At 46.1% G+C, this 26,472-nt stretch overlaps 1 protein-coding gene across 1 annotated transcript; it reads right to left on the bottom strand.

The window, feature by feature from the left end:
* Positions 1-1,247: 1,247 nt before the first annotated feature.
* Positions 1,248-26,472, bottom strand: LOC142019869 (A disintegrin and metalloproteinase with thrombospondin motifs 17-like). The gene is made up of 3 exons (XM_075007203.1): positions 26,325-26,472; positions 18,756-19,081; positions 1,248-1,451 (listed from the first exon to the last, which is right to left on the bottom strand). The coding sequence occupies exons 1-3, from the start codon at positions 26,470-26,472 to the stop codon at positions 1,248-1,250; spliced, it is 678 nt and encodes a 225-aa protein (XP_074863304.1).

Below are 26,472 nucleotides of genomic sequence, written 5' to 3' on the forward strand. Positions count from 1 at the left end.
ATCTCCCAGAGCTTCCCCTGACCCAGCTCCCTGGGAGTAGCCGGGCAGTCACATGGTCCCAGACCCCAAAACAGCCAAGCAGCCATGGCCACTGGAAGCAGCTGGGCAGCTGCACTGTGACCAGCGTCCCAGCCTCCTTAGCCAGCTGGAGCGTGGCAGGTAGGGTCACCCAGATCTTTTTGGGAAGGCAACGCCTTCCCTTGCCTCTATTCCACCCCCTGCCCATGACCAGGAGGCTCCCTGAGGCTCATCTCCAGGAAAGCAGGATATCCGAATAGGTGATTTCATTTATCTTATACAATCCAAAAGAAAATTTTTGCGAGCAGGCATATTTAAAAGGTCTTTACTCCTAAAAGGAGAGAAACCAAACTTTGCAGAAAACATTACACTGAAAAACTCAAGCAGCAGGATCAAAGCCATGCCTAATCTCGGTTCAAACTAGATTCACACAAGTATTTACCAGCTCAATGAGAAATAAATTTGCTCTTCTGGCTTCCTAACTTACATTACTGTTTATACTAAAGTCAAGGGGCTCTGACAGTCTGAATTCAGAGAACTGAGGTGTATGGAAGCAAAGTGAATACTTTAGCATTTTGTAAAACTTTTATCAGAAAATGAATTCTGCCCATCTTCCCCCATCTACCAGTGATTTCAATTACGCATTTCATACACTAATGGCATTTCCCTGGATGGAATACGCCTTTTTCTTCCCACAAAACAAGTTTCCTGTGATCGTACTCTGCAAGAGGCACCTTCAGCCCATTTTCATTCATAAATTACAAAACTAGAAGCATAAATGAGAATGTTTTCTCAGGCAGGGCCTGATCTTTTTCCCCCATCATCATCTATTGACAAAACTCCCATTGACTTAAAAGGCTGTAAAATCAGCTTGTTAAAACGGCCAGAATGTTGGGAGACTGCATAGAAATCAGGTATCTCAGTTCTCTACCCCATTACGATCACTTTTCATGTTCTCTTGTTGCAGTGTAATGCAAAGACCCTCATATAAGGAAAGGGTTAGAACATATTTATTTTTTAACTTTTAAAAAGTAATGTTTCAACAGATACCCAGCACGAGTCTATTCTTCTTTTTCTTTTTTTGCATAACTGACATTTAAGACACCTCTACCTGAAGTCAGAGCATGAGTCATCATCACGTCATTCACCACCACTTTTTACGGTAAATTCAGAGCTGAAGCCCACGTGAACACAGACCTCGGACAAAACAGCTCTTACCATACCTGTATTCATGCAATGGATCTCTCATGCCTTTTCTCAAGCTCACCTGAGAGGACTTTGCAGTGTTCGTTGGGGGCGGGGGGCCTGGCAGGGTAGCTGGGTTTTGAAGATCGTTTGTGCCTGATGAAGTGCTCTCGTCCACTGAATGAGGTCTCAGAGATATTGACAGGTTGTATTAGCAGCTGTTCTGTTCCAATCTGGATATAGCCAATCTGCCCACAGAGAAAAAATTATTAGGTCCTTTGCCATCTAAACTATTTGTATTTCCTATATTCCACTGTGCTGACTCTGGGTTTTGGCTTTTGGTTTGTTTTTCATTCCCACTCAATCACTTCACAGGAATGGATTTCCAAACTCATTTGCAGGTTGAAATACATTTTAAGGCCAGAAGGAACCAATACAATCATGTAGTCTGGTCAGCATGATGCAAGCCATAGAATTTCATCTGTTGTTTTTGTGTTTAAGTGGAAAGTATGAATCCCCAAACTCTACCTAATCCTCCCTCATCTCCCCCAGCCCTAAACATGCCTCTTGGAACACCAGGGCTAGCAGCACTACAGCCATGACACCTGAATAGAGTTCACAGCTGCACTGCTGAAGCGCTGGAGCTGGCAGTACAGTATGTATGCCAGCCAGGCATGAGGGGAGCCGAGATTGCGGGGAAGAGCCAGGGGGCTGGTTGCCCCAGGCTGGAGCTTGGGAGCCAGGACAGAAGGATCTAATGGGCTGGATGTGGCCCACAGGCTGTAGCTTGCCCCCTCTGATGTAGCAGCTTTGTTGTGCTAGGTGCTGTACATACATAAAGTGATGGCCCTTGCCTCAAAGTATTTAGCAGCTAACATGAAGGGAAGACTACAAAATCTGTTCCTTTAGAAGTTGCAGGAGCGCAAATATTCATTTTCCTAAAATTTTATAAAACCAGTCAATATTATGACACAGGAAACTCTGGGGCTGGAGGAGTCTCTGACAAGAAGATGGGAAGGCTCCAATGGTACATAAAAACTAGATAAGAGAAAGAGCTGGCAAACAGAACAACCTTGGTATAGCAAATGGGGATGGACGGGACTCAGTGTTTAAACACTGCGTGTTCAGAGATGACAGACTGGGGACATAGTCTGGGATGAACAAACTGGATCAGAAGAGCTAGAAAAGAGTCCCAAAGCATAAATACAGGGCCAGAATCTGACCTTGCATACACTGGTCTAGCATTTTGTGGAGTACCAATAGCTGGGCGGGGTGGGGGAGGCAAGGGCGGAGAAATGGGAGTCACCAAGTGCTAGTGGATCAGCCAAAGAGCCAAATGTGCTGGAAAGGACAAGAATCAAGAGGCCAGGGAAGGGGAAAGACCTGGTAACAGAAAGGATGAGGCCTGTTACAGGATGAAGAAACCTGAATGTGCTGCAGATACGCACCTGGATGGTCCGGGCGCTTCTTTTTAAAAGAACTCTGAAGACATGAGTAATACTCCTACTGAATATTCGTTGCTGGACTTTGTCTGAAATGCTAAGTCTGTATATTGACAGTGACGCAGAATGAATCCCCACTCCCATGGCAATATAGTGGGTTTTCTCACTTACGGAATGCGACCGTCACTGTCTACGTGCTAATATTTAATGGCTCCTCTTCATTTCATTTCCAGAACACAAGGTTGTGGTGATGTCCACTGCAGCAGGCATGTCAGTTTCTACATTCTTAACAGACCATGGCCTTGCCTCTGCAGCATTGCCCAGAGGCTAGAGCACTGGATGTGTACTCAAAAGACCTAGCTTCTTTTTCTGGTTCTGCTCCTTGCCTACTTCCCTCTGCTTCAGTTTCCCCATCCTTACAAGGTGGATAGTGACACTGAACTCCTTTGTAAAGCACTTTGAGTTCAATGAAGGAAATACTTAAGCAGAATTAGGCCCACCCTATGTCCTGAATACCCTGCCTAAATGGACTAGTACAGTTGCACACCCCGCTCCCCACCCCAGACAATCAAGCTCACACAGGTCCCACACCACAGCTGACAAGGACACAGACAGACTGAAGGTCTCCTGCAAACCGAATTTTTGCCAAGAACAAGAAAGGGGTTTTACTGCACAAACAATGTCCACTTCTTAAAGTGGCAGTGTATGAACTACAGGGATATCTTGATTTCTACACCCCCTTCCCAAATCAGACTAATTAGTTAATCAAGGAGGAAGATGGGGAAAAAAAAGAAGAGATGGGGAAGGAACTTGTTTTCCAAACAAAAAAGTAAGTAGAGGTTGAACCTCTAATTTGGAAAAAACTCTTATCCGGCAACACCTGTAATCTGGCACGATGTTATTTAGCCGAACAATCACTTATGGTGTGGCCAAGTTTCTCGCAGTCCCATAAAGTTTGTTTCCAGTCACCAGTCTTGGCTCTCAGTGTTCTGTACTGTTATTTGGCTGTAATTTACCCGAAACGTCTAAGAGCCCAGCAAGCAGTGGAAGTGTTGGTAATGTTGCCAGACAATATTGGCCTCCCATCATCCGTCAAATTCTCTCATTTGGCACCAGTCAGGTCCTCAGGGTGCTGGACTAGAAAGGTTCAACATGTATGAACATGGTTCTACGTAGACCATAGCTACACTATTCTGAAAAGGTCCAGAAAGAAGGTAAAAGACATGCAACAACCAAATATCGATGTACACACATACGTTACAAATCAGGGTTAAGCACACTCCATTCTCGGGCCAGTTGCACCCCAAGTTTGCCTTTTGTCAACAACAGCAGAAGTGGTTATTTTGAACACTTCAATGAAAAGCAAGTATTTTAATTGGATTGAAACAGTTCTCCAGCATTGTTAGTGACTGGTCTTTGCTAGGTCAGAAGATCCAGGGCAGGAAAATGCCTGTAAACAAAAGTGAGCCTTATTTCCCATGGCCCCAGCTCAGCAAACTGCAACCAAGTCAACAAACCCCAGATCCAGAAGAGGAATGAGATTCCCCCCACTGCGGCTGTGTGAGAGGCAGTGCAGAACTCGTACCCTAAGGAGGAGAGATTACGATGGAGCCTATGTTGGACCAGCTTTGTGTCCTCCCAGTTACGAGCTTCTCTGCTGACCTTGGAATAACACAGATGGCTCTGGGCTCTCTTAGAATAACTGCAGCTTCCCTGGGTCACCCTGGGGCCCACAGTACGGCCCTAAATCTTTGCAGTGCTCCAAATTTAGCCCTGACACCAGCCCACATCCTTATGCCAGGCTTACAAGGGGGTACTCCAAGTCTGTCTTCCACACTTCCTGCATCAGGGGAATCCTCTACCAGCCAGATAAATAACTTTTCTTAGAGCTCATTTATGCCAGGCCAGCCCTTCAACAGGCACAGAGGGTACAGAATAGGGTTAGAACCTCAACATAACCTAAATCTTGTTAAAACAATGAGGAATCCCTGTAGCACCTTAGAAACTAACAGATTTATTAGGGCATAAGCTTCTGTTGGTAAAACCCACTTCATCAGATGAACTGGAGTGGAAATACAAAGGCAGGTATATATGTAAGAAACTCACTGCAAAAGAAAAGTTACAGTCCATTGTAAATTAGCGTGATCAGTCAGGGTGACTGTGGCCATTCCTAAAACGCTCTTGGTTTTTACTAACCCCATGGTAGATTATTAACACAGGGAAGAAAACAGGTTATTGAAAAATCTGATTCCATGATAATACACACAGACTTTTTTTGTTGTACTAATTCACCAATTATTTTTGATTACTGTAAAACAGACAGTTTGAAAAATAGGACGTCTTATCCAGTTGGATACTTTGAAAGCATGCCACACAACTTCTCCTGAACCTAAGTCAATGAGAAGATGCTTATAAATTCGGCACATACTGAACTAGCCTTTTATGCATGTCAACTTGTCTCAAAATGGACTCAAGCTGTATTCACCTCTCTCTGCAGGGCACATGTACATAACCCTCACAGTACAGGGAAAGTGAGACTAGATGGGATTCCCTCCCCCCATGTGTTCTATTCCAGTCAAGTAAGCATCCAAAGAGGAGCTCTGCATGTACATGCTAGCGCTGGACATTCAACCACTGACTGAGCGGGTATGATTCATAGTGTACACTGCATGCATACCAGCACCAGGTCCTGTGCTCACTTACACCTGGGCAAACCCATTGACAGATTCTGGCCTCACATAACCACAGAAGGATTTTCAGCTAGAAAGAAAAGAGGCGGTGTCCTCCTTAAATCAGAAGCCTCTTTTGAAATTGTGGTCTTTAAAAACCAGTCGGTGTCCCAAGTCAGCCCTTTCCAATCCTTATACGGGGACAACAATGATTTCCCTGTTTCAAAGACAGCTCTAATGGAAGTTCAGTTCCTCTATGCTATTTATGTGCAAGAATTATTGTTATATGTTGGTTCTACAGAACACTTAATAATTTCACGGAACTTACTCTACACGGGAGTTTCAGCAGAGCCAACTCCTCATCTTTAACAACAAAGTGGGCTTTGCCAGTTTTTTTTTGAAGAAAGCAGTAACTCCTGCTTCCCCTATGATGCTCTGCACTGCATGCATTCCTTATTCCAACCTTCCTGCTGGGAGGTAGCCCCAACCCTCCACCCCTTCTATTTTTTAAAAAAATATTAGTTCTAATTATATAGGAGAAGGGTTGTAAATCTGGTGATGTGGTACTAAAAACCACACCAGAGCTTCTGAAATTGTGCCAGCCATGTTCTCAGGGGCCAAAAACATGTAAGAAAAAGTCAGCTTCATCACCATCTAACATTAGCCCAACTTTCTGGCATCAAGTGTGAAAGTAATTTAAACCATTGGAAAGTCCTTATGTTTCACATTTGCTCTGGAACTGCAAAAACTCTTTCCTTTCAGCTATGGAGGGAAAGAGCTACACATCTTTACCCTGGCACAGGTTAAGTAAGAACATAGGATTTAATCCTGCAAGCTTATAAACCTGAGTTTGAGGCATGGAAAGTTTGCAGGATCATGCCCATCAAGTACACCTAAAGTAAGTTACCCTTTCTCCCAAACTTGCCTGTGAGGAGGCTTAAAGCTTTTTGGTTCACTCAGAGACAACGACCTCGTGCCTTGACTACTGACCAACTCAGTTCATTAATTTGTCTTTGTGCAACAAGTACTGCTGTTCAGATTTACTCTTCCAAATCCACTGTCTGCACCAGTCTTTGAACCATATGTTTACATCAAAGATGGATACACACCTACACTAAACTGTCCTTAGCACAGGCTATTCCTGTCTGCCTCTGGCATGGACTGGCGACTGGTTTCTGGAGTTACTGAAGTTGAACAGTTCAACATCGCTGCTAGAGCTACTTTTTCCAAGTGTCTGGCTATGGAACTCTTTTCCATCAGAGCAATTAAATAAAGTTTCATATCTGTCAATCTAGGGTTTACTGAGTGGGGGAAGGAGGCGCAGAGATCACAATCTTGCATACTTCTTGTGGTCTTTATGCTGCTGCTCTCAAGGAAAATATGTAAGCAATAGCATATGACAAAGTATGCTATATCATTACAGCAGATAACTGCCCAGCTTGGATATGGTGGCAGGCACTGTCAGCTGACAGACTATGAGCCCCTGAGACATGAGAGTCACCTGAACAGAAAAATTCACCATGGAGGATTAACTGCAGCGCCACCGAAGCTCTTACTAATTCATGTCACCAGAGGTACGAGTCTAACTTGGACTTTACAATCAGTGTGATGGGGCATTACAATGGACAGAACCACTCAGCGAAATTAAGAACAAGACTGGAATAGATGCAACTTCTCACAGCATGCAAGTGAGCTGCCAAATCAATTCAAAGGAAATTAAAATAAACCTGCCCTTCCTCCAGCCACATCCCTCCCCAGAAACAATGCCTTCTCTCTAACCTGTGAGTTGATCAGAGATTAAGAGGGCTCCTGGGTGGAAAAAAAAGTCCCATTCCTTATTTCTTTATGTGATCAGGGAGGAGTTGAAATGCAGAGAGCTTCCCAGCCTTGTATACACAATCCCTCATGCCAAAAAACATCTGCTAACACTTGCATCTACTCTTCCGCTACCAGTAACTCATCACCCTCCTGGTTTCATAGACAGTATCTTGTTTGCCACTCAGGCCTGGCCTATATTAGAAAAGTAGGTGGTTTGTCTATGTCAGCATGTGAAAAATCCACCCCGAGACGTGTAATTAAACCAGCCTGAGTCCCTGCACAGAGCACACTAGAGTGCTGGAAGCATTCTTCTGTGGGCCTAGCTACCTCCTTTCAGGGAAATGGATTCTATAAGCTGCTATAGTGCTTCAGCGTAGCCACTGTTTATAGGGCATGGGCAGTGGTAACAATAAAGTACAACAGCAGCTTATATAATCCAAGAACTGGAAGGACGCTCCAGAGATCAAGTCCAGTCCCCTCACTCACTACAGAACCAAGCACCATCTAGATCAGAGGTCGGCAACCTCTGGCACAGGTGCCAAGAATGGCACACAAGCCGATTTTCATCAGCACTCAAGGCAGGAGCTCAGCCTTGCCCCTCCTCCCCCATGCATCTGGGAGCTTGCTCAAAGCCATGCTGCCTGTAGATTAACAATAGACCAGCTCATGCAACCAGCCAACGCCTAGCTGATAAATCTCTGCATCCTAATTCATTTATTAATGGGGCTGTTGTAAGTAGGACTATTAGTGATTTTAAAAAGTATCACTGGCACTCAGACTGTACATAGAGGTCAAAAGGTCGATTTTTGGCACTCCATCTCAGAAAGGTTACTGACCCTGATCTAGATTGTCCATGAGAGATGTTTCTCTCTCTTGAGTAGCTGGGCTGCTTGGGCATTTTCAGAGGCAGATAAACCAAAAGCCCTTATCTACGCTACACTTTAGGGGGACATCTCACACCCTTACACTGCCCCGTAACAACAAGGAGCTGTTAGCGCTGGCAACTGCGCCAGCATTCCAGGAAGGCCATTCACCAGCACTCCCACCACCGCATTGTCCGGACTTGCCCCTGCCCTTAGCTACTCATCCTTTTCTATTACCGACAGGATAGTATCTGGGGTAAGGAAAGGGTGGATGATTTTTCAGTACAAATTAATATAGCTAAAGTGTAGCAGTGCTGACTGGAGATGGAAATCCAAGCATCCAGAAGTGCACTGCATATGGCTCTGGTCCGTGCCCCATGCTAATACAATCCAGCATTTACATGCTTTGTTCTACCCTTTCAATACCATAATGTCACTGAACACCACCCACAGAAAACCAACACCATGTAATTGGGCTTATTCTTTTTGTTATTAATATTTATGCCAAATGCAGAATGTTTGCTCTCTTTTCCTTTGGGAAAGGTCAGGAAGATTAAGCCCGACACCTTGTTCTGTGGGACGATTTGTCGGAGGAGAATTTTTATACCTGAAGGGCCCAATCCTGCAAACCTCAGAGATGTGTGTTGCGAGTGCTTTCTTCTTTACTGGAGGGTCAGGGTGCTGAATCTTTTCCAGAGACTTCCTTGCTCCTGAGTTCTCAGTAGGCAATGGAGATCAATTACACATGTGCACCCAGTTTTAAACAGTCTGACAGGCTCTCTTCCCAATTGTGCAGTTGCCTGTCTACAATGCTCTAATTTCACTAGTTCTGCAGGCACTCCACATTGCACAACCAAGCTTTAATCCAGCTGACCGGGGCCTTCTTCCCTACAGACCTCCTCTTCCCACATGATCAAACTGTCACTCAAGTGAGAGATCAGCTGGGGAACTAATGTCAAACCTCTGTGCTGGGCTCCCCAAAGCCAGCATCTGGGCATTTTGATTACAGCAAACTCTCCCTTTCATCGCCCAGGCTCAATGGCTTTTCCAAGGCATTTAGTCACTCCAACAACCTCCTGACTGCCAATAAAGAGGAAGTCATGGAGCGGGATAACAGGGCTAGAAATAGACATGGCTGATGTTCCTATCTACGGCAACTAACTTATGGATGCACAGTCTTCAATTCATCTGCTTCACAGACATCATGGCCATTACACTATAGCAAGCAGCATTCGGTTTTATTATTTCCTCCCATGCAAGCTGGGAAAGAAAAATTCCCTTCCACTTCTCCCAATGCACAGACATTCTTGCAAATCTTCTACTGTAGCTTGAATGTTTCATCTTGAATTCAACAGCTGTGGAGCATCCTCAGCCCCTTAGCTCTTGACTCAACTTTCCAGTAAAATGCTCACCTGCTTGGGTCACATTTTGAACTGACTTGCCTTGTTGTGGATACTTTATGGTCTTCTTTTGTCCATACTTGCCAAAGTTTGTCCACATGTATCTAAACAAGAATGGCCCATGCAAAATGCTCCAAAGCTTAGCTGGAGTGGCCTTGTTGCTCTGCTGTTCTTCCCCCTTTGTGTATCGAGTGGGAAAGAAAAGAAGTCGTCTTCCCGCTGCTGAATATGGAGGACAATGCTGAAAAACCCTGAAAGTTTTCCAGTTTTAATTTATTCTTTTGGAGTGTAGCTTCCATTAATTTGCTTCATCATAGAATAAAAACCACAAGGTCCCCATTGTACCAGCCTTTGTAATATAGGTCATCTGCTTCCACTGATCTCCTCCACTCAAAGGAGCCCATACAAAGTCTTGCTTGAACTCAATGGGTCTGGAAATATGGTGTGGGAAGTAAGATAAATGATGCCGATAGAGGGGAAATGCTGAAGCTTTCATTTACTTCTTAGCTTCAGGAATACATGCATTTAAACTAGTGATAGTCCGAATCCAAAACCGACAGCTTCCAAATGTTAGAATGGGTCAAAGAAAGGTTAATTTAAGTCTCTGCCCTGTGATTTCTGGTTTTAGCTTGGGTTCTAAACCAGAACCAACACCACCTCAAACCAGAGATCCCAAGGTCAATTTAAACCTAATACACAGCCTCAGAGCACCTCTAAGCTCAATCACTTACCCGCCGTCAAAAATGCAGGGTACAGAGAACAACAACCACCCTCAACATTGCCATGTATACTTGGCATGTTGTCACCAAAGTACAACATACTAATCAAATGTGGAACATATAGTTTCATTTTAGCAGTTTGCAGAGACTGGCAGGAACCAGAAGGGAAGGAATTAATACTTATAACGTAACCTTTGAAAGCCCCCAAAGACATCAGCACACAGGGCTCACCTTTTCTTTTACCTGGGGGAGAGGGAAGGGCAAAGGATTCTGTACAGATGACAAACCCACTAGCACTCAGAGAAGACACTGTCACAATGAACACATGGAAAGCTAGGCAATAAAAAAAGGTTCATCCATTCTCTATTATACCTTTAACCGTAAGAGCAACAAAAACACAATGAAAGGCAACATTCAAGAATTGCTCTGCCAAATTCTGCCAGAGGGTTGGGATCAATCCAGAACAAGAACAAATGAACTGGGGCCAGGAGTTATACATAGTATCAATAAATAAATAGAGCTCTCTGCTGCCTGCAGCAAACGCTGGAATTTTCACACTGGAGGAGACCAGCAGTGCCCCAGCCCACTATCTCACCTCTGACGCGGGCTACCGTGCAGTGGGGACAAAAGTGTGTATTTAACTCCGCTTTCTAGCTGCAGTACAGCCCGCGTATTCGAAGACCATAGCACATTTTAAGAACACAGGTAAACCAATGGGTGTGTCCCACATATGCCGCAAGTTTGAATGCAGGAATGGGAAGAAAAGGGGCTCACACATTGGAAGCAGGGCCTCCAAATTTTTATTTATTTATTTTAATTACATAAGAATGGCCATACTGGGTCAGACCAAAGGTCCATCCAGCCCAGTATCCCGTCTGCCGACAGTGGCCAATGCCAGGTGCCCCAGAGAAGGAGAACAGAAGACAATGTTCAAGTGGTTTATCTCCTGCCATCCATCTCCTGCCCTTGTACTGAAGGCTAGGGCACCATACTTTACCCCTGGCTAATAGCCATTTATGGACCTAACCTGCAAAAATTTATCGAGCTCTTTTTTAAACCCTACTAGAGTCCTGGCCTTCACAGCCTCCTCCAGCAAGGAGTTCCACAGGTTGACTGTGTGCTGTGTGAAGAAGAATTTCCTTGTATTAGTTTTGAACCTACTACTCATCAATTTCATTTGGTGTCCCCTAGTTCTTGTATTATGGGAAAAGGTAAATAATTTTTCTATATTCACCTTCTCCACACCATTCATGATTTTATATACCTCTATCATATCGCCCCTCAATCGCCTCTTTTCCAGACTGAAAAGTCCCAGTCTCTCTAGCCTCTCCCCATATGGGTCCCGTTCCAAACCCCTAATCATCTTAGTCGCCCTTTTCTGAACCTTTTCTAATGCCAATATATCTTTTTTGAGGTGAGGAGACCACATCTGCACGCAGTACTCAAGATGTGGGCGTACCATAGTTTTATATAGGGGAAGTATGATATCTTTTGTCTTATTATCTATCCCTTTTTTAATAATTCTTAACATCCTATTTGCTTTACTAACTGCTGCTGCACACTGAGTGGATGTCTTCAGAGAACTATCCACTATAACTCCAAGATCCCTTTCCTGATCCGTCGTAGCTAAATTTGACCCCATCATGTTGTACATCTAATTTGGGTTACTTTTTCCAATGTGCATTACCTTACACTTACCCACATTAAATTTCATTTGCCATTTTGCTGCCCAATCACTCAGTTTGCTGAGATCTTTTTGTAGTTCTTCACAATCCCTTTTGGTTTTGACTGTCCTGAACAACTTGGTGTCATCTGCAAACTTTGCCACCTCACTGCTTACCTCATTTTCTAGATCATTGATGAACAAGTTGAACAGGATCGGTCCCAGGCCTGACCCCTGGGGAACACCACTAGTTACCCCCCTCCATTGTGAAAATTTACCGTTTATTCCAACCCTTTGTTTTCTGTCTTTTAACCAATTCCCGATCCATGAAAGGATCTTTCCTCCTATCCCGTGACCGCCTAATTTACATAAAAGCCTTTGGTGTGGGACCATGTCAAAGGCTTTCTGGAAATCTAGGTATATTATGTTCACTGGGTGCCCCTTGTCCACATGTTTATTAACCCCTTCAAAGAATTCTAATAGATTAGTTAGACACGACTTCCCTCTGCAGAAACCATGCTGACTTTTGCCCAACAATTTGTGCTCTTCTATGTGCTTTGCAATTTTATTCTTTACTATTGTTTCTACTAATTTTCCTGGTACTGATGTTAGACTTATCGGTCTATAATTGCCAGGGTCTCCTCTAGAGCCTTTTTTAAATATTGGCGTTATATTGGCCGTCTTCCAGTCATTGAGTACCGAAGCGGATTTAAAGGATAGGTTACAAACCACTGTTAATAACTCCGCAATTTCACATTTGAGTTCTTTCAGAACCCTTGGGTGAATACCATCTGGTCCTGGAGACTTGTTACTATTCAGCTTATCAATTAACTCCAAAACGTCCTCTAATGTCACTTCAATCTGGGAGAGTTCCTCAGATTGGTCACCTAAAAAGGCTGGCTCAGATTTAGGAACCTCTAACATCCTCAGCCGTGAAGACTGAAGCAAAGAAATCATTTAATCACTCCGCAATGGCACTGTCTTCCTTGATCGCTCCTTTTATATCTTTATCGTCCAAGGGCCCCACTGCTTTTTTAGTGGGCTTCCTGCTTCTAATGTATTTAAAAAACATTTTACTATCATTTTTTGAATTTTTGGCTAGCTGTTCCTCAAAATCTTTTTTGGCTTTTCTTAGTACCTTATGACACTTAATTTGGGAGTGTTTGTGTTCCTTTCTATTTTCCTCACTAGGATTTGACTTCCACTTTTTAAAAGCTGCCCTTTTCTCTCACTGCCTTTTTAACATGGCTGTTAAGCCATGGTGGTTCTTTGTTAGGTCTCTTACTGTGTTTTTTTATTTGGGGTATACATTTAAGTTGGGCCTCTAGTATGGTGTCTTTAAACAGTTTCCATGCAGCTTCCGGGGATTTTAGTTTAGTTACTCTACCTTTTAGTTTCTGTTTAACTAGCTTCCTCATTTTAGTGTAATTCCCCTTTTTGAAATTAAATGCCAGAGTGTTTGACCACTGCGGTGTTCTTCCCAACACAGGAATATTAAAAGTTATTATATTGTGGTCACTATTTCCAAGCGGTCCAGTACCAGTTACCTCTTGGACCAGATCCTGCGTTCCAGTCAGGACTAGATCGAGAATTGACTCTCCCCTTGTGGGTTCCTGTACTAGCTGCTCCAAGAAGCAGTCATTTAAGGCATCAAGAAATTTAATCTCTGAATCCCGTCCTGAGGTGACATGTACCCAATCAGTATGGGGATAATTGAAATCTCCTATTATTACTGTGTTTTTTATTTTGATAGCCTCTCTAATCTCCCTTAACATTGCAGCATCACTATCACTGTCCTGGTTAGGTGGTCGGTAATATATTCCTAACACCATATTCATATTAGAGGAATGAATTGTTATCCATAATGATTCTACGGAACATTCTGATTCCTTTAGGATTTTTGTTTCATTTGATTCTATATTATCCTTTACATATAGTACCACTCCGCCACCCGCACGACCTGTTCTGTCTTTCCGATATAATTTATATCCCGGTACGATAGTGTCCCACTGATTGCTCTCATTCCACCATGTTTCTGTGATGCCTATTATGTCAACCTCCTCCTTTGATATGAGGTACTCCAATTCACCCATCTTATTAGACAGACTCCTAGCATTTGTGTAAAAGCACTTTAAAAAAAACTACCACTATTTATATGTCCGCCTTTCACAGACACGTTGGATTTCTTTATATGCGATTGTTTCACATCTGATCTTGCCCATATATTATTTCCCACGTTCCCTATCTGACTAACTTCTAGGGAATCCCTATCTATGGAGCCTCGTGTAAGAGAAGTCTCCGTCCGATCCAGGTGCTCCCCTGCACCAATCAGCTTTCCCCCACCTCTTAGTTTAAAAACTGCTCTACGACCTTTTTAATGTTTAATGCCAGCAGTCTGGATCCACCTTCATTTAGGTGGAGCCCATCATTCCTGTATAGGCTCCCCCTACCCCAAAAGTGTCCCCAATTCCTAATAAATCTAAACCCCTCTTCCCTACACCATCGTCTCATCCACACATTGAGACTCTGAAGTTCTGCCTGTCTATCTGGCCCTGTGCGTGGAACTGGAAGCATTTCAGAGAATGCCACCATAGATGTTCTGGATTTCAGTCTCTTTCCTAGTAACCTAAATTTGGCCTCCAGAACATCTCTTCTACCCTTCCCTATGTCATTGGTACCGACATGTACCACGACCACCGGCTCCTCCCCAGCACTGCCCATAAAAGTCTGTCTAGATGCCTCGAGAGATCTGCAACCTTCGCACCAGGCAGGCAAGTCACCATACGGTTCTCCCGGTCATCACAAACCCAACTATCTATATTTCTAATGATCGAATCCCCCACTACTAAAACCTGCTTCTTCCTAACAGCTGGCACTCCCTCCCCCGGAGAAGTACCCTCGACACGAGAGGATACCATAGCACCCTCTGGAAGGAGGGTCCCAACTATGGGATGGTTTCCCTCTGCTCCCATTGACTGCTCTCCTTCCCTGAGCCCTTCATCCTCCGTAACAGCATCAGGACTGTCAGATTGGAGGTGGGACAGCCCTACTATGTCCCGGAAAGTCTCGTCAACAAACACCTCTGCCTTCCTTAGCTCCTCCAGTTCAGCCACCCTGGCCTCCAGAGCACGCACTCGGTCTCTGAGGGCCAGGAGCTCCTTGCATCGCGCGCACACATACGCCACCCATGTGCAGACAAAAGTTTAGGAGAACCAACAGCCTGACTTGGTCGTAACATAGTTTGGCACCTTCATTTTATACCATTACACCTATGGTCAGAAACAGTTCCATGACCCACATAAAGATTAACAACAAGGAAGAGGAGGGATAGCTCGGTGGTTTGAACATTGCCCTGCTAACTCCAAGGTTGTGAGCTCAACCCTTGAGGGGGGCTTTTTAGAGATCTGGGGCAAATAGATGTTGGGGGGGGGGACTAGACTTGACCTCCCAAGGTCCCTTCCAGCTCCATGAGGTATGTATCTCCATATGTTAACATTACCTGCACAAGCAATGTTTTAAATAAACAAAGCCAAAAAAAAAAAAAAAAAAAAAAAAGAGGGAAACTGCTAGCAACAGCCATCCTAGAAATGACTACAGAATCTAGCTCGGACAATGACAGGGATTTTATTTTTATTAGTACTCTGCTTGTTCCAATCATGCTACACTCACCTGACATGCAATTTGTAGCATGGTTACTGAACATGGCCCCAACACAACTGGAGCCAACACTGGGCAGTGACACTGCATTACAACCATTCTTTGCTCACGCTATTTTAAGACACTCTGAGCATCTACAAGGCCTATTAACTGGGCCTACATTGGCAATTTTCAGGAAAGCTCCCACTGGTGTGTAAGCACCAACCAGGCCAGGAGGGATTACCTAACCCTGCACTCAGAGGGTCTGTTTTATCTACACTGTAACTTCCACCACCTCTGCCACTCCCAGAGCTACACTGCCAATAAATTACAAGTACCTTGTTTTCTACTACAGATAAGGGCTAGGTGGCAGTTTGAAATTAATAATCTGGTAGAATGATGGCCTTGTGGTTAAAAGACCAAGTCAGAACACCTGGGTTCTATACATGGCGTACAGATGGACTTCATGTATGACCTGGGGCAAGTCAAGTCAAACATCTGCACAATGGCTGCATTGGTTTAATGAGAGGTGCAATTTAAAATTGAGTTTAGTTAAACAATGCAAAAGACAAACAAGGACTCAAATGGTTTATATCAAGCTGGCTTAAATTGATCAGGAACAAGTTTAACCACCTGAAAAAACTGCAGAATCTGAAAGAAAAATGTTTACACACTGCTTTGCATCAATACAAGTAAATCAGTTTTAAACCCAATTTAAGTTCAATTGATCCAATTTCTATATAAATAAAAGCTTTAGTTTCCCATTCTGCTGTTCTTTGGATGAATTAATTTGTGAAGTGCTTGGAGATCATTCTGCCCATCTCTCCCACCTAATGAAATGAAAAGCAACACCATGGCCAAATCTAACAGATAATCCCAGTATGGGAATGTACTTTGTCTTTAAATACATTGGTCTCCACTATTCTCAGAACCAAACACATACGTGTCATAAGCAAGTGCAACAAGAAGTCCTGTGGCATCTTACAGACTGACAGATATTTTGAAGCACAAGCTTTAGTGGGCAAAGACCGGCTTCATCAGATGCATGATAAGCAGCTGCCCCTCATCTGAATTTACCCATGTAAACAAATAGCAATTCTGATTACTGGTATCTAAGCCACTGTCCTCTGCAGAACCAACTTATTTTCTGAACCTAATGTCACTCAGCCCTAATGGGCATCATTTTGGTGCTTCTTTAGAATTCATAAATGCCCTAGAAATATTATGACTAATATTTGTAAAGTAATGAACAAAGATTGACTTGTGTAGCTCTTCCTTTTCCCCCCCACTTCAACTTTTTCATGGGAATAATGCCAATTTTTTTCACTCCCTCTAGCTCATTCCAAGATCTCAGGAAATTAATATTGTGCCTACAACTAATTTAAAAAAAAAAAAAAAAAAAAGGCAGCTCTCTCTGCATGTTGTACTTTTATTTAGCTATGCTAAAAGCCCAGCACTTCATAAATCGGATTAAGAAAGCATGTTACACAGCAAAAGTGCAGAAGGGCACTGAAAAGCAGTGAACCAGAGATATCACTTTTAAACGTCAAGAAGCTTGTGGTGGTATACAGCTCAGATTACAGAATCAATCATAAATATGCTAATATTCAATATCTTGGATGCAGTCTGTTACCTGAGGCACAGCGCCCTCATATGGTACCAAAGGAAAGCATCAAACTCCACTTAAGTGCAGTCCCTATGCCGAGTAAACTCCTGCTTTCAAGTCAGTTTAGATTAACCATTTGCCAATAATGCTATACTTGAAATATCAAGCAAAGGCTCCCCGTAAATGTTATGCTTTTCAAAATTATCTTCAAAGTTACCAACACTAATTAGAACCCAATAAGTGTCCAAATACCTGAGTACCCAAACCCCTAGTGACCCAGGCAAAAGATCTAGAAACACAACAACCGTCCTTAACAGGAACTCCTGTTACTGCTTCACAGGAAAGTGAATGGCAAAGCTGCAATGCCATTTGCATCCCACAGACTGCTGAGTCTGGTTAAACAGCACAGGCAGCCAACCCACCCCAAGTTATCTATTTACCTCTTTTGAAAACGGGGGCCCCACGCGAGTTTCTCACTCAGCTTTCACAGGTAGCACAATGCTCTAATATTGTGTTACAAAGTCAACTATAAACACTTAATCCTTAGGTGGAGAGACTGTGCCACCCAACGTGCAAAAAGCATCTTAATGTCACTAAGTAGTTAATTCCACAAGCTATTCTGTCACTGACAACGCTATCAGGTAGCTCTAAATTGCCATTCCCCAGCAGAAAAGCAGAAATTTGTGTGCTCTGGACAGGAAAGGGCTGATACGAGGAAATGGGAAGAGATAAGAAGTCTAATACAGAATCCAGTCATGTTGTGTTCTTTGAGTAAACACCGTAAGGGGTAAGTGCAACAGCAACATGATGACGTTAATAGAATCAAGCTCCCGCTAGAGATGCTTCACTCTTATACAGCAATTTGATCAAGACCACACAGCAAGTCAGGTGGCAGGAAGAGAGATTAATGAATTGAGCTGAGTTCTGAACTTCACTGGGAACGTTTTAAGGATACTTTGTTCTGGCCAGAGGAGCTGTCAATCACATACCAGACTTCAGGGGACTGTCCAGCCACGGGGTGAGAAGTAAGTAGCTGCTGAAATAAGCAGTACAGAAATATGGGCTCAAGACATATGCTGATTTGGTATGGAGGTTTCTTGAGGCCACAGCTGCAGAGAGCAGCATGTCACAAACAGCTTTTACACATCCTAAAGGGTAGGAACTTCAGAGGCTTTTCAGTCCATCCTGATTGGGGCAAGACGACTGGGAACTAGGTAATACAAGAGCAGGTGCCGAACCCCTCTTCACAGAGGGCAGGTTTTGACCTCAATATTCCCATCCAAGCTAAACATATCACATGAGTAACTGGAAAGCAGGGCAGGGGGATGCTACCACCCAGAGGTGGAAATCCAACAGCCACATGAAGACATTTAACCAAAGTGAAGAGGGAAGGACACTGTGAAGAGAAACCCCTAGAGCCAGCCTCCACCCTGACAGGACTCCCCACAAGCTGGGCAGAGAGCAGGGGGTCTGTAGAGCCAACCGCAAACCTAGATGAGGCTCCCCCAAGCTGATGGGGTGAAGAGGGATCCCTAGAGCCAGACCCCAGCCCAAAAGGGCCCCACACACTGAGGAGGGGTCCCTACGGCCAGCCCCCACCCTGACAAGTCTCCCGCACGCTGGGAAGGTCCTCCCACCCTGAGGGGTCACACTGGTGGGCCCCTACAGCCAGCCCCCACCCCGACAGGTCTCCCTACACTGGGGGGTCCCTAGAGCCGGGCCGGGCAGCGCAGTACCAGCCCGGCGCAGGTGCTGAGCGCGGCGAAGGAGTCGCTGCGATTGAGGACGCGGCCCGTGTAGAAGCAGAGCTGCTCGGGCGGGGGGCGGCCCCGGGCCCCGGCCTCTCCCGCCTCCTCCACGGCGAAGCCCCGCGCCAGGAAGTGCAGGTCCCGCCGGAGGTGCAGGTAGAGCTCCCGGCCCGAGGCGGGCAGGCGCAGCAGCACGGCCTCCTCCTCCGGCGGCGGGCGCCGGCGGCTGCTCCCGGCCCCGGCCCGCTGCGGCAGGTGGATGCTCTCCAGCGCCACTCGCTGCGGGATGGCCACTTCCAGCTCCGCGCCGCCGGCTGCAGGAGAAGCAAAGGGGCCGGGTCACGCGGGGCCAAGTCGGGGATTCCCCCCCCCGGAGAACACAGCGCCGCGCCCCGGGGTGCCCGTCCCCGCTCAGCCACGCAGGCCGCCCTCCCAGCCAGGCCCCCAGGCACCCGCTTCTTACAGCGGGGAACCCCCGTGCTCGCTTGGAGCCCCCCCCCCCCCCCCCCCGACTCCTGCAGCCCCTCTGCGTTCAGCCTCAGGCCCGGGCTGCAGCGGAGGGCAGGGGGGTTATTTGTGGTGCATAAAAAAAAAAGAGCTCTCCGAGCCCCCAGGGTGCAGGGGGGAGAGAGAGAGGAAGACCGAGCAGCGGCTGGAGCCGCTCCGTGGATCCTCGCAACGGCATCTAGACCCCAGCCACCAGCATCGCGTTTCGCCCGCACCCATTAAAAACAAAAAGGCAGAGGAGCAAAGTTAAAGCGGCGAGCAGGGACCGTCCGCGGCTTTCCCCGGGAAACGCTGCCGGAAAACAGACGAGCCCGGGGCAACGTCTCCTGCAAAGCGAGATCCCAGCCGTGCAGCTGAGCTGGCGCCTGTATCGGGGGGCAGCGAAGAGGCAGAGGCTGCACGCAGCAAGAGAAGACGAGCGCAGACGCAGCAGGATGCCTGCCCCGCGCCGCTCTGCTCCCCGGCCACAGCGGCTGTCAGAGCCAAAGCGGGAGGGGGGGGGGGTGAGGCCGGGGTCAGGGAGGGAGGGGGAGAAAAGCACTACCTGTGGTGGCGTCCAGTCCCCAGAGCAGCAGGAAAGAAAAGAAGAGAGGCAGGAGGGAGCCGTCAAACATTTTATTGCAGTGGAGGGGCCCCAGCGACTGGTCTATGCAGTGCAGAAGAGGAGGAGGAGGAGGGCTGGTGGTGGCAGCAGCAGCTGCAGCAGCAAGATCCCGGGCTGGAGTGAAGCCCTCCCAGCCTTTGGAAAAAATAATTAGCGCTCCGGACAAACCCAACGTGGTGAAAGTCCGGCCCCGCCTCTCCCTGGCTGTTCCAGGTGGTGATTGGAGCTCAGCCTCCAGGAGCTACACCTCCTGCTTTCCCATTGGCCACCCGCTTAAATACTGGAGTAAATAGCTAGGTTGTAAAGGGAGGAGGGGTACACGTGGTTTGTGTGCAGGGCTGGGGGACTGGCACCAGGTGGCGCCCGGGGGTGAGGCTGTAGGGAGCCCCCGTTAAGCGAACCTACCTGCCCAGATGGGTTGGGGTTTGGAATGAGCATAGGGGGTACTAAATGGGTAGGCCTGTTTGCCAGGTTGAAACAGTAAGCAAAGCATTTTTGCAGCTGGTAGGAGAGGTTCCAGGCACCTCTGATTCCCCGCTTTAAAGAAATTTTTAAATAACTTTAGGTGATTAAATAGTAACAAAAACAAATAAAGGGGCAGGGAGCAAGAAGGGGAAATTTGCTCATTGCATTGATTTTGTGGGTTTGTAAATCTCAGTCTATACTTGGTAAATGGTGCAAAATTTCAAGACTTCTTGGAAATGCTTGTTGGAAGAGTAGAAAGAGATCATACTCCACCCCAGGCTTAAAGTGCTACTGCCAACTTCATAAAAAAAAATCACATGTTGTAGCCGCACACATTTCTTCACTGATCTTACCAGCGTTAGCTCAGATGACTAAATGTGAAGGAATTTTTAAAATTCTATTTACATATTGCTATTTCACGTACTCTTGTATGGGTGTGAAACCCAGCATGCTAAAAAGTGTTCAAATTGCAAGCTACAGCCATTGGGCCACACTCTTGGAAAGCCATCATCCAACATAGTCCATCGAGCTCTCAAATGGAACCTGCAAGGAAAATGCAAAAGAAGAAGACCTCAGACAACGTGGAGAAGAACTACTGAGATTAAAGGACAACAACTGGGGTACTCCTGGAGCCAGCTAGAAGTTTGTCCCAAGACAGAGTGAAGTGGAGGAGATTTGTAGATGACCTATGCTCCCCTCTGAGTACAAAGGTTTAAGTCAAGTAAGTCGAGTCATTTCACCTCTTTGCTTGCATCACGTATTTCTTCCAGTTTGGACACAGAAAAGAGTGACTTTGCAGGAATGCTAAGTAAGGGTCAGAGGGGACATGTCTAAAAACTGGCCATTGAGGAAGTAAAGAGCATGGGCAGTGAGATTGCAAGCCTTCTCCGTGTCCCCTTGTCAAGCGATCATCGTGGAAATCCGATCTCGATGTAGGAGAAAGGATTTCAGTCTCCAGACCAATTCACCCTTTTATCTCTATGCTGAAACCATCAGTATTATACAACTTAGTGGCAACTTTTCACTTGTGTGTATGACTGTTTTGTTTTGTTTTTTTTGTAGGCCTCAGACTAATAAGAGCTGGAGTAAGAGCACCAATTAAATTTGCACTGGCTCAATAAGCATCAGAAGATAACTATATTTAATCAATACCATCATATTGCTTAACCGAATCCAAGTGTAAGTTCTACAGATGTTGCAGAATTCCAAGACATCTTGGAAATGTTGGAGAAGTGAAAAGCTTCATATTCCACTAGCAATCTCCTGAAATATTGAGCCTCCTCTGGAGGCCATAACAAATCCAGGGCCACTTAAAACTTAACAGCTGTTGATTTACTGCATATGAGGGCTCCTTGGAACTTAATAGGGAAAAACTCAGTTCTCCCTGCTGCAAATCACAAGTTCTTTGCCACTTTTAAAGAAGAATCTCCATCCAGGAGATTCTGCTGCCATATCGTGTTCTCTGGTCTCAGCTAGGTTATTCCAGCCTTATAAACTAGCAGTGTTTGGGGGCGAAGCATCATACACACCCCTTACCTCCTATGTAAGACCCCTTGTTCCTCAGGGAGAGCAGGCCCAGCGGTAGGCATAGGTGGTGGAACTAGAGGTCCAGGGGGTACTGCAGGTGGCAGGCTGACTGCAGGGCTCCACTTTTGGGCAGTGGATGCTATAGTCAATTGGAGCGTGGGGGCCTGAAGTCATAAAGCCCATAGAAACTACCTTGCTTGCCTTGCCCTGAGGCTGGGCCTCTGCTCAGGAGATTCAGTCCCTGCCCTAGCCCAGCATCAACTGAGGTTGTTACTGCTAGACTCAGTACAGGTTGAATCTCTCTTGTCTGACACCCTCGGGACCTCACCAGTGCAGAACAAGGGAATTTGTTGGACCACAGGAGGTCAACAATTTTTATCCAGCACATTACCAATACGTCCACTGCTTAGTCAGCTCTTAAAAGACATTTAGGAGTAAATTACAGCTAAATAACAGCACAGAACATTGAGAGCCAGGACTGGTGGCTGTAAACAAACTTTATGAGACCCCAGGGAAACTTGGTCACACTCAGGATAAGTGGCTGTCCGGCTAATTAATATCCCGCTGGATTATGGCTATTGCCAGGCAAGAGAGTTCTGAACTAAAGAGGTTCAAACCTGTAGCCCGTGTGAGGTAAAATCCTGGTCCCAGGCCAATTCTTAGTAGACAAATGTGTCTGCAACAGTTGGCACCTCTGCTGGCATTCTCAGCAGAGAAGCAGAATTCCAATGTGAAAGAAGCTGCCCTCTTCCCACCGGCTGCCTCCGAAGCAGGACGGCGTGGGGAAGCTCGTCATGCTGCAGTCGTCATTGTCCTCATCTCATGGGTGAAGGAGGGCCATCACTCAGCAAGGCTGTTAATCTGGAGCCTTTCGTCAGCTCTGACCTTTCATTTTTTTGAAGAGGAAATGTAATCTCCCTTAATTAAAGGCAATCGGAAGGCAGCACCGAGCAACGGGAACGCCAGAGCGAAGCCAACCCATTGATGTCAGCGCACACCAGTCATATTGGCTCACGTCAGCTCCGAGCAACATGAGTATTCGGTCCCAGCGTGTAATCCACAATTACACGGCAAAGGTTCCCATACCGTCAGGGAAAGTCATTCAAGCTTTGGGAGGGAAGGAGGGCTGAGGAGATGCCAAAAAAAAGAAAAAAGGAAAAAAAGAAAATTAAAATGGGAAGGGAAGAATAAAAACAAGTCTAATTCTGTAGTGCTACACTTTTCTAGGGGATCTACATAATCAAAGCTAGGCTGACCTTGGGACCATGAGCTCCTAGTCCTGTCTACTCCCTCTGACATCAGCATTATTACTTATTTAATAGGGCCACTTGTCACCCAAAGATCTCAAAGTACCCTAGAAAGATAAATTAACTCTCAGAATGTGCCTGTGGTTAAAATTGTCTCAACCCATGTTGACGCACAAGTGAACAGATGCTTAAGATAGGTCTTTCCTGCCAGTTCACCTGGGTTCTTACCTGGCTATTAGCCCACCCCCATCCACACACAAAAACCTCTGAGCTGAATTTGAAGGTGCTGGCCCTGCTAGGGGTATGAGGGGGTGTGGATTAGACCGTCGATTCTTAAACTATGTTCTGTGGAACACTAGCGTTCCGTGAACAACTGGCAGGTGTGACACAGCGCCATAGCAACTAGCAGCGCATGTATATGTTTTCTGTTATTAAAACCAGACACAACGTTACTTCTTCATTGCTGTGGTACCTGATTGAATCACTTCATTTTGGTTTTTGCGGTGTGTGTTGCTGTTTGGGGTTGGTTGGTTGATTTGTTTTGGTCTGACGACAGAAAATTTTCATAGGTGCTCCATGTAAGAATGCTATTGTTCGTTCTATGGTCTCCAAAAGTTTAAGAACTGCTGGATTGGAGCTCAGGTGCCCACCTTGCGGTCAGGAGGCCAGCAAAAACATCGCTGGCTTGCTGACAACCCTCCTGCACTCTCCCGCCATTTCTCCTCATAGGGCAGGAAAGTTTTTCCTGCAGCTGGCTGGGGAAGCGGCCTAGAGCATCTCAGCACGCAGAGCACACGGGTGAGGGCAGACACAGTGAAGATGGCATAACTCAGGTCTAGCTTTGCGGTGAGGCTGCTTACACCCAGGGGAGGCTATGCCAGGGGATCAGGCCCAGCTGCCAATCACCCAGTTTAACTGGGCCTGAAGACACTAAGGAATAAGCCAGGCTGATGATTATCATGCTTCTTTGCTGCTAACCGATGCCAGGGCATCTCCTTTAGCCCCAGCAGATGCATTGCAATCGCACAGGACTTGCTGGGTCTTAAGTGAGAGCAGGCTGCAGATTGCCAGGTGCAGTAAAGAAGATCAGTGAACGGTCACAAGAAAACCTTGACACCATGTGAGCATTGGCTGCTTTCAGGTCTTGTCACAAGTAAAGCCCAATTCACGTTGGTTGTATGTTCCACGGATCTTCTGAGGAAACCTGCAAGCAGTGTCCTGTGTAAGCTGAGCGCTCATGCAGGCACCCAGCAGGATTCAGGTACCACCCAGCTGATTAGCAGAGCACCCCATAGCCAGCAGCATGTGTTTCTATTGGTGGTGCACATCCCCTTATGCCTCTGTGCACATAACAACATTTATTCTGCCAATGGATGTAGAAAATGAAAGGGAACCCTGCCTACGACCCACTTCATACAAGGCTGGGGCTGACCCTGTGGCCCTAATCCACTGTCCTGAAGTGACACCAGGTGAGATAGCGGCTTTGTCCACACTGTCAGCTTGTAGGTTCCATCCAGTCTAAAACTAGAGATTGGCTCGTGCCAAAAGCCTGGATCAGAACACTCTCAAGCCAGAACAGCTGGGATTCAGCTCTGCCTCTCAACACCAGCTGTGAGCCAACAGCTCAGATTCAAGCACCCCGGAGCAGTGTTCCTTGTAAGCTGCAAACTTGTGCAGCCACTCAGGAGAGGTTCTGATGTTGCCCAGCTGATTTTCAGCATGACTGGGGCTGAGTTTTTTGTTTCTGCTCGTGGTGCACATGGGCACCCACCTCAGTGCACATAATTTATTCCATGAAGGGATGGAAAAAAATAGAGAGAACATTGCCGCTGAACTTCTGCCAGCTGCAGGCAGGGCCCTGAACAATCACTTAGGCATAAAGCCGGGCCCTTGGTTTTTGATAGCCAATCACTTACGGTGGTCATTTTCAAAGGGACCTGGGAGCAAACATGGGGTCATCTTTCCATTTCCAACCCTTTGCCTGGAAAAATTGCTGCTTTGTCCTTTCTCCAACCTCTCGTTCAACACAAAATCTTCAGTGAAAAGGAAAAAAAAATCTCCACAAAAGTAGGAGTGGGAGAAAAACCAAAGAAATCTCCCAGAGCAGCACTCTGTAAAATGGTTTGGTTATATAAACTATTGGTAATATGGATTGATGTGGTCATTGCTGTCCTATGGTCCTAGGAAAGGTAGGTGCTGTGTTTATTGCTCTCTGTTATCTGGCTTTATCGCCCCAGATTCTTAGGAATTAGGCACTTGGCAAGTCAGCCACTTCAGTTTAGCAGAGCTCTGCTGCACGTGTTTGGGATTAATTCACTATTTGACAGAAGGCCTGACTCAGTGGCTTGGCTGGACAGGCGTAGACTGCATCATTGTTGGTCTGGCCCTCAGTCAGCATCACAGGGCAAGAGCACAGTGCAGGCAGCTGCTAAAGGAAATTAAGAGATGGGGAAAGCGACAGAATACAGTCCAGGCAGCAGAGGTCAATGCAGTGTCCCATCCAGAGCCTCCGCTCTTGGCAGAAGACCAGCGCTTCTTGGCATTCACCTGCTAGGCTGCAACTGGAAATGAGGGGTGAGCCCTCCCAGAGGTGCCTACTGGACTAGAAATGACCTGACAAGTGAGAGCGATTTCATGTCAAGCAAATGAAGCTCGAAGGAGCAGCAGATTTCCCTTTACTGAGTGAATGCCATGGGCTGGTCAGACATTGTTCCAGATAAGAATAATACATGAGCCAAGAGGAGCCTGCAGGGTTCATTCCGGGCACTTCCAGGTCCCCTCCTTCCCAGACCCACTCAGGAACGGGGGAAGAAGATTCCCCTGTCAGTTTCCCCATTGGATAGAGTGCAGAGTCAGGCTTCCAGGCACTAGGAAACCAGCCTTTTGAAGCTCAGGTTTTATTTGTTGCAGTTTTAAATATCCCATGGGCCAACCCAGCTTTGTGACCTTTTTTTTTTTTTTTTGCAAAGCTAATAACCCTTTGGAGACTTGCAGACATGTGTTATATACATCTTCCCCAGCAGTTGGCTCTCAGCCTGGAAAATGCCGGTAGGCTAAGAGCTAACTTGGCTGTTGGTCAAAATTCTCAATTTTCCCACCTGCACCTCTGCAAAACCCTCCCGGCCGTACTCTGAAGGGACAAGCCACACTAGCGTGGGCAGGTTCTAATCACAGAGGGAATACACTCGTGTCTTCCGCTTGACTCACTTTGGCTTGTGAAGTCATGGCCCTCGCTGTTCTGCGGCGTTTTGCTTTCCTTTTCCTTATGCTGCATATAGCCATAATGCTGCAGAGTTTGGCCAGGAGTAGCCTGCAGTGTTGGGTCAGTACCAACTTTCCTTCTAATTTTTTCCAT

This window comes from Carettochelys insculpta, chromosome 12 (assembly GCF_033958435.1).
Source record: "Carettochelys insculpta isolate YL-2023 chromosome 12, ASM3395843v1, whole genome shotgun sequence".
Taxonomy (NCBI): domain Eukaryota; kingdom Metazoa; phylum Chordata; order Testudines; family Carettochelyidae; genus Carettochelys; species Carettochelys insculpta.

Coding starts and splice junctions, on each gene's coding strand:
- LOC142019869 (XM_075007203.1), bottom strand. CDS start 26,472: ATGGAAAAAATTAGAAGGAAAGTTGGTACTGACCCAACACTGCAGGCT. Junction 19,082..26,324: donor CCATGACTTCACAAGCCAAA/GTGAGTCAAGCG, acceptor CTTCTCCTGCAG/CCGGCGGCGCGGAGCTGGAA. Junction 1,452..18,755: donor TCAGCACCTGCGCCGGGCTG/GTACTGCGCTGC, acceptor CTCTGTGGGCAG/ATTGGCTATATCCAGATTGG.